Source organism: Artemia franciscana, chromosome 8, assembly GCF_032884065.1.
Source record: "Artemia franciscana chromosome 8, ASM3288406v1, whole genome shotgun sequence".
Taxonomy (NCBI): Eukaryota; Metazoa; Arthropoda; class Branchiopoda; order Anostraca; family Artemiidae; genus Artemia; species Artemia franciscana.
In genome coordinates, this window is record NC_088870.1 from 52,919,743 (window position 1) to 52,935,260 (window position 15,518).

The window sequence follows — 15,518 nt, forward strand, 5'->3', positions numbered from 1 at the left end:
GGAGGGGCTGGTTTGGGTAGTATTCATCGGTGGCTCTTATTGGCCAGGACGGATTTTCCAAATTGCTGAATAAGGTGTTCAAGCCGGGCTTTAAGTGGGGATAAATTTAATTTAGCGAGTGCTTGATCATAGGGTATGTCATGGTTTCGGAGCATAATCCTTTTTGCTCTTTCTGGACGCACTCTATTTCGCGTAATAGGTACGCTGTGCGGATAGTAGATGGACCCCACACCGGGCACGCGTACTCAAGCAACGGGCAAGCATAACACATATAGGCATGGAGAAGACTTTCAGTATCACACCCAAAACGCCTCATTTTGGTAAGTGTCTGAATGCTAGAGATGGCATATTGGCATTTGTAGAACAGTCTATCTTAACAAGGATACGTTGATGGGTGAGGTTTTCGGAGCAAGACTAGTTGACCTTAATGAAACGATAACTGGGATCATCAGCTGACCTTATTTTCCGCCACGCTTGTAGCATCGCTTCCGCTTCTTACGGTTAGACAGGAGCTCTTGGGGCAGTGGTCTGTCATCTGGCGTTCTTCCGAGCAAATTTAATGCTACGAGTTCTGTAAAAAAAAGATGGCGCCATAGTTAACTCGGGTGAAAACAGTCCAATTAAGGCTTCTTTATCATATTTGAATGGCATGGCACACACATTAGACGAACTTAATAGTATCAATAACTATATTATAAATAGTATTCTTTCGTTATATTGCGTGAAACAGGCACAATTAAGCTAAACTTAGAATTTTTGCAAGAAAAAGAGATGGCGCCACAGTTAACTCAGGTGAAAACAGTCCGACTAAGACTACTTTATCATATTTCAATATGATATTGACTCCCAGAGTATTTCATATGATAGGACTCAGTCCAATGTAAACTCTGGGACTGCTGCAAAGCGTCAACCAGAGCCATCTGACGCATCAGCTAGCCTTCCTGCTACTGATTTTTTATTTGAAGGGGATTTAGGAACACGTGTAATTGATGGGAACTTAGATCAGCACTTTTTAACTGCAGAGGTTTGGCTAGTAGCGACGAGTTTGTTTTGCAGTTACTTTCTAACTATAGGGTAAGTATCTTAGGCCTATGTAAAACGTTTTTTAAATGATGAAAATGCAGAATTCATGAATTGTGATGGATTTAAATTTATATCTAATAATAGGGAAAATAGACAGGGTGGTGGAGTTGGACTTTTTGTTCGGGATTATATTCCATTTGTTGTGAAGAAGCAACTATCTAAGCATGACCAAGAGATGACTTTTGAGAGACTTTGCATTGAGTGTGTGATTGATAATAGGAAAGTTCTTGTTTGTGTTGTTTATCGATCACCATCGGCTTCGTTACAAGAGTTTTTGCGAATTTATGAATGCTTCATTGAAGATGTGACTAATTTGAATTCTGAGCAAGTTCTGGTAATGTGTGATTTTAATATTAATTTATTGTTATCTCAGACAAATAGACCGGGAATTTCTAATCATTTGCATGAAAAATCACTAGAGTTTCTGTGCATGAACCTTTCAAAATCGCTTTTACCATCATGCAGGTCTGCGACCCGGGTAACGGAAGATACGGCTACTCTCATTGATAATATTTTTTCTACTATCTTTCGCATATTATATTTACAGATGTTTCTGACCATTGTGTGGTAGTTGCCGATGTTGGAAATAATCAAAGACCAAAATTTTCGGAATTTAAACAAACTTGAAAAATTGATAAAGAAGGAATGGATAAATTGAGGAACCTTTTGTATTTAAATTAATGGACTGCGATTCTAGAATGTGAATGCCCTGAGATTTCTACGGCTCTGTTTTTAAAATATTTCGGTGAGTGCTTGGATGAAGCATGTCCATTGAGGCGCATTAAAATAAAAAAATATACACTCCCTTAAAAACCATGGATCTCACCCGGGCTTCTACATGCTATTTCAATAAAAAATAAGTTATTTAAAATATCTATGCCATTTCCATCTACTATAAATAAAGAAGAGTTTAAAAAGTATAAAAATGTCCTTACACAGTTAATTCGGAAAGCAAAAGCTAGATATTTTGAAAAATCATTTGTAGAAGCTCGTGGGGATCAAAAACACACTTGGAGACTTAATAACTCTCTGTTGGGAAGGTCTCAGAAATCTTCATTTCCGAATGAAATGTTACGTGGTGATGGTACTTTTTCTTCTGATGAGCAGGAAATAGTGAACTTGCTCAATGCTCATTTTGTAAGCATCGGTGAAAAAACAGCTAATGCATCTCATGTTTCTCCAAATAATAATCATAATGATTTATTTAAAGATCACGTGCCCCCTCCCTCTGATAAAAGCATGTTCCTTTCCCCGGTCACTGGAATTGAACTAAAACACATCATATCTAAAATGAAGAACGGTTCATCTGAAGCCCTTGATGGATCTTTGACTAATTTGGTCACATAAATATTCCCAGTTATATCACCGGTGTTATGCCACATTATTAATCTTATATTTGTAACTGGTGTCTATCCTTCAACATTTAAATCAGCGAGAATTGTGGCCCTACATAAAGGTGATGACCCGAGGCTTCCTGCTAATTATCGTCCAATATCGATACTCTCTGCTTTTTCGAAGGTTGTAGAGCGAGCACTGTATAACAGAATTTATTCTGTTTTGAGAAATTCGATTACATTTCTAAACTTCAGTTTGGGATTAGAAAAGAGCATTGCACTGATCATCCTATGGCTATTATTGTCCAACATATTAGTGATTGTCTTGACCGTGGCGAAACGCCTGCAACTATATTTTTAGACATACAGAAAGCTTTTGATTCTATTTCTCATCAAATTCTTTTGTATAAGCTTTCGAATGCTGGTATTCGTGGTAATTGCCCTAGGTTACTTGAATCGTATCTTCATGGGAGGCAGCAGATATTGTATCGATAAGATATTTGGGAGTTGTGTTTGATGAGAATTTGTCATGGAAAGAGCAAATCAATCTGGTTAGAGCAAAGTCTGCCCGTGGAGTTGGTATAATGTGCTGTCTGAAAAACCTTCTTCCATATTGCGCTCTTAAATCCCTTTACTTTTCCCTTGTGCAATCCCATTTTGATTATGTATCTATTATTATTTTGAACACTTTTAAAAGTAATGTTACCCCTTTACAGATTATCCAAAATAAATCAGTTTGTATCCTTAAACCTTTTCTGCCATCACCATCAAACTTCCCCTTAAAATCCAAAACAAAGACCCTTTTTTCACTTCATAATATTCTTCCTGTTTGGCAAAGTAATCAATTTCTAAGTGTTATGTTTAAGATTAAGCTTGAACGAGAAAAGCTCCCCATGTATTTTGCATCGATGGGTCTTATTTCTTCTCCTTCATCTTCACAAGTTGAAACTCGTGGTAAATATAATCTGCGGACTCCTAAGGTAGTTACAGAGAGGTCGCGTTTTTGCCTGAGGTATTTGATTCCTCTACATTGGGAAAGATTGAAAAATGAGATTGATTTTAATGTAAGCATAGATGCTATAAGACGGAAGTTGAAAAGAGTGCTGATTGAAAGGTATAAATCTAAATAATAAAAAAAAATTTTGTTTGTTTTTTTTAAGGATGTTTATTATTTTTTTGAGTATTGGGTTGGTCTCCGGGGTTCGCCCATGAGGCCTCCAGATGTTTTATGACTCACTTGGTTTTAAGTTGTAAATTTAATTGTGTGTCAAAATGGTGCGCGGAGGATGAAAATGGTATCGTACGGCACGGGATTTGTTTTTATTTATTTCTGCCAAGATTGGTTAAGAGAACTATTCATTTTTAATTTTTGTGTATATTTAGTGTTGTTTAAAGGTAGCTCAATTGCATTCGAGCTATACTCTCAGCCTTGAGTTACCTAATATTTTGTATATTTTGGTTATATTAAAAGAACCTTGAACCTTGATTTGCTTTTTCTTGTACGAGCAGTCCTAAATGGGAGCCGGTGTTTACCCCTCCCCGGTAAATACCCCCCTGGAAAATACCCCCCCCCCCTGAAAATACTCCAAGTGATTTGTCTAAATTGATGGTCTCTAGACATTGATTTTTAAATAAGCAGGCATGAGAACGTTTGAGCACATGGGTTGAGTTTTGGCCTCCAATAAAAAGTATTCTGAATGCTTTTGCTTATCGTATTTGCCGGAAATGCACTGACTTTATACTTTTCGAATTTAGAGTTCCAAAGGCGTCATTTTTATTTTTTATTTATTTTTTTTAACATTGGATGACATAACATTGAAACTATTAACAACAAACTGCAATACTATTAAGTAAAACATCAAAGTAAATATGAGCGTAAAGATAAAATCTCGATCAGCATTGCTGTACAGATCGAAATTGACAACCATAGACAGTTTACCTTGATATTGGGTAGTCATGCAATTCTACCACCTCATAAAATTGCATATTTGTTAGTATTAATAAATGGAAACGCTTTTTTATAATTTATTTGAATTCTTCTACCTACTTTGACTAAACTACAAAAATATGAAAGTGAAATTAATGTTTGAAAGTATATATGTATGTATGTGAGGTATGTATGTATATATGATAATATGTGTGTATATACGAAAGTATGGCTATTTGCATGTATATATGTATGTGCGTGTAGAAGTATTTAAATTTATGAACGAAAGTATAAATATAGTATGAAAATAAAATCTGATTGTTTGAATTTTGTAAAGTGGAAAATTACACAGCCATATAAATCTTCAAAATAATTAATATTTAGAAAAAAAAGTTTTTTCTTTTTTTCGATTCTTAATGATTTATGTTTTATAAATTTTAAGCTTCAAGAAAGAGCCGAGGAAACAGCAGAAAACTGTTTACGATCGCAGCAGGAATTCATGAAGAAAAGGAGAGAGGATCCTGTAGCTAATGAAAACCTTGTGAAGGAAAATCGAGCGTTGAAGGTATCCCCTCCCTTTTTTTTCTTATAATTATTTATCATTCGTCCTGCTTGGGCATAAAGGTTGTCATTTTATATTAAAGAGTTTTTAGGTCAAGAGTTTTGTTAATATTTTTGGGTTTCAGATTATAGACAAAAGTTGTTTACTAATTTTTGCTTTTATTGAGATGGATTTGCCAAACAGTGCGGTAAATAATCCCATCTCGGATGTGACCATATTCCGGGCACAACTGCGACCAGTTCTGAAAACGGTAAAAATTAGTTTTATGCAAGTATTGGTAAGATTCACGCGACCGCATTTCTGACTATAGCGGAATTTATTGTCCAAAGAGTAGAGTAAATTATCGTATCTCGGACGTGACTGTATTCCCGGCATAATTGCGGTCAGTTTGGACGATCGAAAGCGTTGGTTTTGTGGGAGTAAAATTGATGCGATCGTATTTCTGACAATGACACAATTTTTAGCGTGATAATGTACTTCAGGTTTTATTAAATTACAAAAAAATGTTTAGATTCTTAAAACTGTTAAGAGGTTGTGGCTCTGTAATATTTTCTTTCACCATACATTTTGCTTTTGTTTCTTTTCTTTTTATTTTATACTCTTTCTCTTATACTCTTTATACTCTATCTTTATACTCTTTTTGTGTACATGGATTATAAATACGTTAATTAATGTTAAGTTTCAAAATTCATATAATCATATAAAATGTCTTAGAACCTGGAAACTGAATGTGTCTTCTTAAAAGTATTTTCAAAAGTGGCAGGTATAGTATAGCTTAGGACAAAAAGGTTTTTTAAAAGGTGAGAATCAAATAGGAAAATCAAATTTATGCAATTAAATTCCGTATTCAATGATCTTTCCAAATATAATAACCACTCCTGATTTCACTAGGTCCCATAAAACTGCATTAAATCTTTGTCACCCCTTGCTGGCACTGCGGAAAGAACTAGACAATTTCCAATGAACAGTCCACAGGATCAAAATAAAAGAAAACATATAAACTTGCAAAAGAAGCAATACCTATCTAGGGATATTTATTCTTTTTGCAAGCCCCTCAAAAATTCTTTTGGTAAATTTCATTATATAACTTGGGTCAGAAATCCATAGAAATATAGTAAATTTAGAATTCTTGAAAGGAAGGGGGACTGTTAGGCCCCACTTCTCCTGCCCCTGCATACATCCCTGATAAACCCCATTGAATTTTGAAGTGGGAGGAAGGGGGCAAAAAAGTAAAGCTACGTTTTTTCAAAATTTATTGCTGTCGCTGACAGGCTTTGCTGCTAGTTTTTAGTAGTAATCGCACATTTATTATCGAATAAATTTACAGAGACAAAATTAATTGGTAGCACACCAAAAGCGTCGTTTGCGAGGGAGTGTTATTAACAAAAAAGAACAAAAAATAGAAGAGAGAGAAAAGAAAAAGCAAAAATAAGTTACTTTACAATAAGCAGAGGGTGAAACCGTGTACCAAAAAGAAAATTTACATCGATAATTCATACATAATAAAGCAACATAATATAATGATCCGGAAGTAAAAAAAAAAAACTATAAACAATTATTATCAAATTCAATTCCATCAGACTCAGTCTGTTTCGAATGTATACTTACCAAGCGACCCCACACGCAGCTCAGATTTGAAATGACTAATGGGTAATTCCTTGGTACTTGGGACAAGTTTATTCCACAGCATAGCCCCTCTGTAAACAACTGAAAAAGCAGCCCTACCTGAAACTAGGCCAGGAACCTCAATATCTCCACTTGTCCGAGTTCCGTGATAATGGACGTTGGACCTTTCCCGAAATATTCCGGTAAAATAGTCTGGAAGAAACCCATGCTAATACTTGTTCGTAAAAACCAGTGTATAAAATTACGCAATCCAGCAGCAGGCATAATATTAATTATACTGTGCTCAATATACTGTACAATAATTATACTGTGTTCAATGGCTTGGCACGATATGTGCGTTGAGTCTTTCGGGAAGAACTTCAAGATCTTGACGCTGGTGCGGGGTAGGGGAAACTGTAGGACCGACTGAACTAGGCAGCCTCATGAGGCACAAAATTCCTACTCTACGCAGCAGAAACATGGTACCTGAACCAATATTAACAGTCCTGACTTTTGGAAAAAAAAAAAAACCGGCTGTGTCTTTGCAGAATACTGAATATCCACTGGCCACAGAGGATGACAAACCATCTGTGAAAAGAACGACAACCTTTAGTAACCGACATTAACAGAGTCAGAAGGTGTAGATATTTGGGACACGTCCTCTTGACACGTTTTCTTGACTCAAACACTGCTATGTCATTTGCAATGTCATTATCATTGACCTGGACTTTTGGGTTTAATCTGATGCATAGTATCCCTGACTTTGACTTTTGCATAGTATTGGCCATGACTTTGACTTTTCCCACAACTATTCCCTTTTTTTAAATTCAAAAATCTGATCATAGGGGTAAAATTAACCTTGACTGGGCTGGACAATCTGTCTTGGCTTTTTTCTACAATTGGCCATGACTTTGACTTTTCCCACAACTATTCCCTTTTTTTAAATTCAAAAATCAACGGCTGTATTTAAAAAAAAGGGAATAGTTGTGGGAAAAGTCAAAGTCATGGCCAATTGTAGAAAAACTGGGCTGGACAGATTGTCCAGCCCAGTCAAGGTTGAATTTAAAAAAAAAGGGAATAGTTGTGGGAAAAGTCAAAGTCATGGCCAATTGTAGAAAAAAGCCAAGACAGATTGTCCAGCCCAGTCAAGTGAATTTAAAAAAAAGGGAATAGTTGAATTTAAAAAAAAAGGGAATAGTTGTGGGAAAAGTCAAAGTCATGGCCAATTGTAGAAAAAAGCCAAGACAGATTGTCCAGCCCAGTCAAGGTTAATTTTACCCCTATGATGGCCGTTGTTACTGTCTCCCATTTATGCTCCGTGCAAACGTGTCCCTTCACAATGCCGAACTAGAGTCGTACCGGTTGGAGGTTCTCGCTGGGGAACAATCGCAGGTTGACTACGAGTTGACTTGCATGAAAATTTTCCTCTCATGCATATCACTCCACAATGCTGAACTGTCACTGTGTTCCACAAGATGAAATTAATTATTATCACAAAAAATTATGGTGATAGAGCACACCCCTGTTTTACTCCTGACAAAATGCGGAAGAAACGAGTTTTCGTCTCTGGTGTTTTTACGCAACCTAAGCTGCCCTCATACATGGTCGTAGTAATCGTCACATTTTCTCAGGGATTCCATAATGGATGAGAATCTTCCAGAGATTTTCATGATCTACGGAATACAATGCCTTATTGAAGTCCGCAAAGATCTTTTAGATCTTCGAACACCACTCTCTGCTTTCTTCAGCTAGAAGTCCAATCGAAAATTTAAGGTCTGTACATAAGCGATTTGGCCAGAAACCATACTGTTCGCTTCGGAGGTGTCAATCAATTTGTGTTCGGATTCTCTGTAAGATAATGGATAAAAGAATCTTAGTGGGTATTAACAGTAAACTTACAACGCCAGTTGCCTGGCTCGGTAGCGTCTCCTTTTTTGAATATCCTAATGAGTGAGTTGCCAGTCTGATGGTACTTTGGCTGTTGTCCAAGTCCGAATGAAGAGTAAAGACCAAACGCGTGTATGTTGATGCCTTTATCAACATGCCTCTGCATGATGTGTGATCCAGTCCTAGTGATTTTCTATTTTTCAGTTTAATTAGTGAGTTGCCAGTCTGATGGTACTTTGGCTGTTGTCCAAGTCTGAGTGAAGAGTAAAGACCAAACGCGTGTATGTTGATGCCTTTATCAACATGCCTCTGCATGATATGTGACAAAGTCCTAGTGATTTTCTATTTTTCATTTTCTTTGCTGCTTCTCGTGTCTCACTGGTAGAAGGCAGGTCCGTGCTGATATTCAGGGGACCATATTCGCACTGGACTCTGCTAGTAACCTCCGTTGACGGATTCTTGCGTTTTTCGTGTATTCCCCCCCCCCCACCCCTTGCTGAAATAAAATAATATGGGTTTTTCTGATTCTTTGTCATTGCCATTGTTGGATGTCACGTTTATTAAACAAAAAAATGTGATGTAGTTGGCTTGGATGCATGTCAGTGTAAAGTAACTCGTTGATTTTTTCGTTCAAATAGAATTTTTTCTAACAAATTTCCATGACTTTTATTTTGATATGATTTATTTTATTTTTTTAAGAATGCTAACCAAGACTTGGAAGTGCAGCTAAAGAAACTGCAAAGCACTCTTGATGACCATAAGAAAGCATTGGCTGATTCCCAAGGGGAAATAATGAGGTTAACCTATAGCCAATCTTTGCAAGGTAACTTCTTTTATGTTTGATCTTTTTCCTTTTTCTTACCATATTTTCTATTATTTCTCAACATCTCAACCTCCCAATATTTTTTTTTTTTTTTCACCTACTTTTATTATTTCAGAAGGGGAAATAATTAGGTTAAAATATAGCCAAGCATTGTAAGTTACCTTTTATTTTATGTTTGATCATTTTCTCTTTTTTACTATATTTCCCATTTTTTTTAACTTTTCAACCTAACCATTATTTTCTGTATTTCTATGCCTTTATTATTTCTGAAGAGAAAAAAAATGAGGTTAAAATATAGCCAAGTATTGCAAGGTACTTTTTATTTTATGTTGGATCTTTTTCTTCTTTTTTTACCATATTTGCCATTTTTTCACAAGCTCTCGACCTCCCAACCATTATTTCTATACTTTCATTATCCACAAGTGAAAACAATGAAATTCAGCTATAGCCAAGCATTCCAAGGTACCTTTTATTTTATGTTCGTTTTTTTCTTCTTTTTTTTACCATATTTCCCATTGTTTTCCAACCCCCCAGTCTCCCAACCATTATTTCCATACTCTCATTATTTTCCAATGGGAAATAATAATGTTAGCATTTATCCAAGCATTTCAAGGTACCTTTTATTTTACGTTTGACCTTTTCTTTCTTTTTACCTTATTTATCATTATTTCTCGACCTTCTCTCCATTGTTTTCTTTATATTCATGTTTTTATTATTTCTGAAGTGGAAAAAAGCTAGTTGTCCCCAATTGGTGTGGGAGCATGTCATAAAGAAAGATTTAAGGGAAATGAAAATTTAATTTGAGGGTTTAAAAAAGGAGGCTTTGAATAGATTGGGATGGAGGAGGAGCGTGCATAGATGTGTTGGCTTCAGGCGTCTTGATGCGGTGGTGAATTGTTAGTAGAAGTAGTAGTAGTACATATATATATATATATATATATATATATATATATATATATATATATATATATATATATATATATATATATATATATATATATATATATATATACATATATATATATATATATATATATATATATATATATATATATATATATATATATATATATATATATATACTAGCAACTCACAGCAGCATCAAGCTGCCTGAGGCCAACACAGCTACGCACGCTCCTCTTCCATCCTAATCTGTTCAGAGCCTCCCTGTTTACACCCTCACATCAAATTTTCAGGTCCTGGCAAGGAGGAACAGTGAATAATTCACTGGAGTAAATCTGAGATAATGGACTGGGGGGGGGGCAGATATCCCCCTCCGTGCGTCCCTGTCTCTCATTATTAAGTTTTTATAGGTTTATAGATTTTATAATTCAATATAAAAGACTGTGAACCACCTCAGAAGAACAAAAATAGGGAAACATGTCTCGTTTTAAAAGTAAAAAAAGAAGAAAAAAAGAATCAATTTTTCACGTTCGGAAATCCTTTTTGATGTACAAATGACATTGAAAGGCACAGTTTGAGTACGAGAGCATAGTTGAATCATATTTGTCCATGTTCCGTCAAAAAAAAAAAAAAAAAAAAAAAAAAAAAAAAAAAAAAAAAAAAAAAAAAAAAAAAAAAAAAAAAAACACCTGCTGATTTATGCGTTAATATAGAAAGGGCTATATGAATTCTTTTGGAATCCATTCCACTCTCTGTTTTTTTTTTCTGTGATCCCACTGGCGAAATCAGGGAAGCATCCCTCTCATGATTTCTTCTGGCTGGCTCACTCGTTTTTTAACAAATTGTTCAATTAGGTCAATTATTGGCGTCTTCTCCCCCCCCCCCAAAAAAAAAAAAATTTCGCTCTAGATCCACCCCTATTGTTATTCTGAACGTGCCATAGGTGCTAATAACAAATTATTGTTGTGTTTAAAAATTAATTATATACTTGCCATAAAAGAAATAATATGGAGTCCCTAAATAATAGGGACTTATGGAGAGTTTCCAATAAGTCCCAGAGTTCTTCCCTGACTAGTTTCACAGATCTGTTCGTAGAATGAAGGAAACATGAACATGTTATCTTGAATTACAGGTGAAAAGAATTTCGATTTTTCACGTACCGAAACCCCTTTTGATATACAAATGACTTTCGATGAAGTTATGCGCAAACTTGAAAAGAGAAACCGTGAGTATGACGATATAAGGCAAAAATATGAGGACACGGGTAAAAATTTGGAGGAGGTGATTGCTGAGCTTGATGAGCTTGAAACAGGTAAGTAGACTTACACTTTATTTGTAGGGCCTAAACTGTATTGAATAAATAGCAAACGGGGGGGGGGGGGGGAGAAAAAAAAGGCATGTTACCCGCAATAGTGTGTCTTGGGGGTTTTAACAGTAAACTTGAAATATTTGGCAATGAGAGCAGAAGGGCATGCTACAATGCTATTCCCATAAAAACAAAAGTAGCTACATTAGCAACGAAAGTAGCTACGTTATCAAGAAAAGAGTAATTCTGCTCATTTTTTTTTAGCTATAATATCAGCCAAAGTAGCTGCAATAGCAATAAAAGTAACTACATAACAACAAAAGAATGATTCTGTTTACTTTTTTGTAGTTACATTAGCAACAAAAGTAGCTACATTAACAAGAAAAGAATAATTCTGCACACTCTTTTGTAGCTGAAATAGCAACAAAAGCTGCTGCAATAGCAATAAAAATAACAAGATAACAACAAAAGAGTAATTCTGTTTACTTTTTTGTAGCTATAGTAGCAGCAAAAGTAGCTACATTAACAAGAAAAGAATAATTATGCACACTCTTTTGTAGCTGAAATAGCAACAAAAGCTGCTGCAATAGCAATAAAAATAACAAGATAACCACAAAAGAGTAATTCTGTTTACTCTTTTGTAGCTACAATAGCAACAAAGTAGCTACATTAACAAGAAAAGAATAATTCTATTTACTCTTTTGTAGCTACAATAGCAACAAAAGTAGCTACATTAACAAGAAAAGAATAATTATGCACACTCTTTTGTAGCTGAAATAGCAACAAAAGCTGCTGCAATAGCAATAAAAATAACAAGATAACCACAAAAGAGTAATTCTGTTTACTCTTTTGTAGCTACAATAGCAACAAAAGTAGCTACATTAACAAGAAAAGAATAATGCTGCACACTCTTTTGTAGCTGAAATAGCAACAAAAGCTGCTGCAATAGCAATAAAAATAACAAGATAACAACAAAAGAGTAATTCTGTTTACTTTTTTGTAGCTATAGTAGCAGCAAAAGTAGCTACATTAACAAGAAAAGAATAATTCTGTTTACTCTTTTGTAGCTACAATAGCAACAAAAGTAGCTACATTAACAAGAAAAGAATAATTCTGTTTACTCTTTTGTAGCTACAATAGCAACAAAAGTAGCTACATTAACAAGAAAAGTAACTACATAACAACAAAAGAGCAATCCTGTTTACTCTTTTGTAGCGACAAAAGTAGCTACAATTACAACAAAAGAGTAATTCTGCTCACTCTTTTGTAGCGACAATAGCAACAAATAACTACATTAACAAGAAAAGAGTAATTCAGTTTACTCTTTTGTAGCTACAATAGTACAAAAGTAGCTACATTAACAAGAAAAGCGCAATTCTGCACTCTCTTTTGTAGCTAAAATAGCTATAGCAACAGAAGTAACTACCATAACAACAAAAGAGTAATTGTATTTGATCTTCTGTAGCTATAATAGCTACAAAAGTAGTTGTAATAGCAATAAAAGTAACTGCATAACAACAAAAGAGTAATTCTACTCACTCTTTTGTAGCTACAATAGCAACAAAAGTAGCTGCAATAGCAATAAAAGTAACTACATAACAACAAAAGAGCAATCCTGTTTACTCTTTTGTAGCGACAAAAGTAGCTACAATTGCAACAAAAGAGTAATTCTGTTTACTAATTCTTTTTCCGTTCAATAGTTTTTTTTCCAAAAGTAATCGATACTGTCACAGTTGCGTCCCATCCCACTGCCCCATGCCTAGACATAGATATAGGTCTGTATAGATTGTCAATACGGTGACAAAGCAATATCACTATAGTGGCCTATATTAATAAGTTAGACATTTCAGGGTTAGTTGAGAAAGACTTTGAACTAGCTAGAATACAATATGTCTTCTAGCTTGACTTTTGATACCTCTTCTTCGGATACTGCAACTAATGGCACCAAGAGTATTGCGTTGAAACGTTTAGGAGATAAGTCTATAATAGACCTAGAATAGAAAAATAAACCTAGGCTTTTAGTTTTTAAAAGTTTTTTTTTTAGTTTTTTTTTTAATTTTAAGAATCAGAAATTTTTATAGTTGCCGAACCTGCAAGATGTGAAAATTTATTTCGTGAAAAAGGACGTAAGCTGAAGAGAATCAGTGCGGGAATTACTTAATTAATTGATTCATTGATTAATTAATCATCGTTAAATATAAAATGAAAGAGAAACTAAAAAGAAAACTGAGATAGATCTGGTGAGGTTAAGAGCCCACACTTGGCAACTTTTATTGGAGGGAGGAAGAATAAGTTAAGTTAAGAAAATTTACCTCACCTTACCTCAAATATTTTTCCCTATCTGTCTCATGGAAGTTGTTCATATACTTGTTAATAAATAACAATAAAAAAAAATATATCTTTAAAAAGTGTGAACGATACAAAAGCAAATCGATGATCGTCGAAGCCGTACAGGATAAATTTAAGATTAAATGAAAATCGCATGTAAAAGAAAGGGTTTTCATTCCAAGTTTTAACTGGGGAATAGGGGCAGAGGTAAATTGAAACACATTTTGTATATCAAGATTGTCAAAATAGCAATACTACAGTATCTCGGGAAAGACGGGGGTATGGGGGTAGAATTGAAGCCTTTGGCAGGTAGTTTATAGGGAAGGGGGTAAGGGGACTTCTGTTTTTTTTGGAAGGGGGGGGGGGTTAAAAATGTTTTTTGTTTTATACAGAATTCAATGATTCAAAGATAAATAGAAATACATCGTGTGTTGCCAGACTATAAACTGGTCTCTCTGTAATATCTCAGAAAAGGCTCGTTGGATCAAGCCAAAACTCTTTGGGGGCATTGGACGCACCAAGTCGATCTTGAAAAATGGGGGAGGGGCTAAAGATATTTAGGCTGCGATTCACTTAAGCATACTTGCAGTATGTATGCCGTCAATTAGCGTAGTTTTGGCATCGCATAAATTAATAAAGAACCACCGTACATGACTAAGGAACCATCATGATGATTCATTAGATAGATGAAGGGTCTTAGCACATGTTCTGGATTCTTTCTATTTACTTTTTTTTAAATTGGAAGACCTAACCAGCAGATTGAAGGCCTATTGAAAGACCTATTTGTTAAAAATTCAAGAGTTAGAATTTACCTGTCTGAAAAGCGGTGTATAAAATCTCCCCCCTCCCCCAACAAAAATCTTGGGTACATCCTTGGGTATTAGTATTACATTATTTGAAATATAGGCTACAAAGAAATTTCATGTATTCCGTGAAGGTAAATTACTACTTCTATTAATGACTCACCGAAGCAACAAGCCACGTGAGGCCAACACAGCTTCGCACGCTCCTTCTCCATCCTAATTCATTCAAAGCTTTCCTCTTTACATCCTCTCAGGAAGTTCCCATATCCTTTAAATATTTCTTTACATCCTCCCATCCCAGTCGAAGACGACCTGCTTTCCGTTTATCCCTCTTCGGTTGGCCGAAAAAGACAATCTTCGGCAATTTGTCCTTCTTTGCTTCATCCGCAGAAGGTGTCTAGCCATCTCAACCTTTCTCTCATTATAGCTTGAGAAAGCGGGATTGAACCATACTTTTTGCAAGACCTGCTGTTTGAAACACGTTCAGTGAGTGGGTACCCAGAACAATCCGTAGATAATTTCTCTGGAAAATATCTAGCAAATCTTTGCTAGATATAGGGCCTTTGTTATTCTACTTTTAACATTTTCACTGCTCCCGCCGTCTTTAATAATAATGCTACCAAGGCAAGTGAAGCTGTCCACTTGATCAATCTTTTAGCTGCCCAACGTTCCCTTCCCATCTTTACTCATTCCTAGCCTTAGCGCCTTAGTCTTCTTAACATTAATTATCAAACTTCTTATAGCACCCTGAACTCGCAAAAACTCTAAATACTCATTCATTTTCCTCACACTTTCACCTAGGATGCTTCAATTGTCAGCATAATGTAAGTCCAAGAAAGTTTTTCATCCCTGTTTGATTTTGCATTCTCCCACTGTCTCTCCTGCACTCCTTAAGACAAAGTCAATCAAAATGATCCGTATTAAGGGAGATGGAACACGACCCTGCTGAACTCCTGA

General features: G+C 35.3%; 1 protein-coding gene across 1 annotated transcript in view; it reads left to right on the top strand.

The window, feature by feature from the left end:
- The window catches only part of LOC136030717 (paramyosin-like), a 37,884-nt gene that overhangs the window by 4,050 nt on the left and 18,316 nt on the right, over positions 1 to 15,518 (top strand). The window contains exons 2-7 of the mRNA XM_065709788.1: positions 868 to 1,074; positions 1,168 to 1,417; positions 3,284 to 3,397; positions 4,787 to 4,909; positions 9,098 to 9,221; positions 11,257 to 11,436. Coding sequence (XP_065565860.1) covers positions 868 to 1,074; positions 1,168 to 1,417; positions 3,284 to 3,397; positions 4,787 to 4,909; positions 9,098 to 9,221; positions 11,257 to 11,436 — 998 coding nt within the window. The remainder of the gene's footprint in view (positions 1 to 867; positions 1,075 to 1,167; positions 1,418 to 3,283; positions 3,398 to 4,786; positions 4,910 to 9,097; positions 9,222 to 11,256; positions 11,437 to 15,518) is intronic.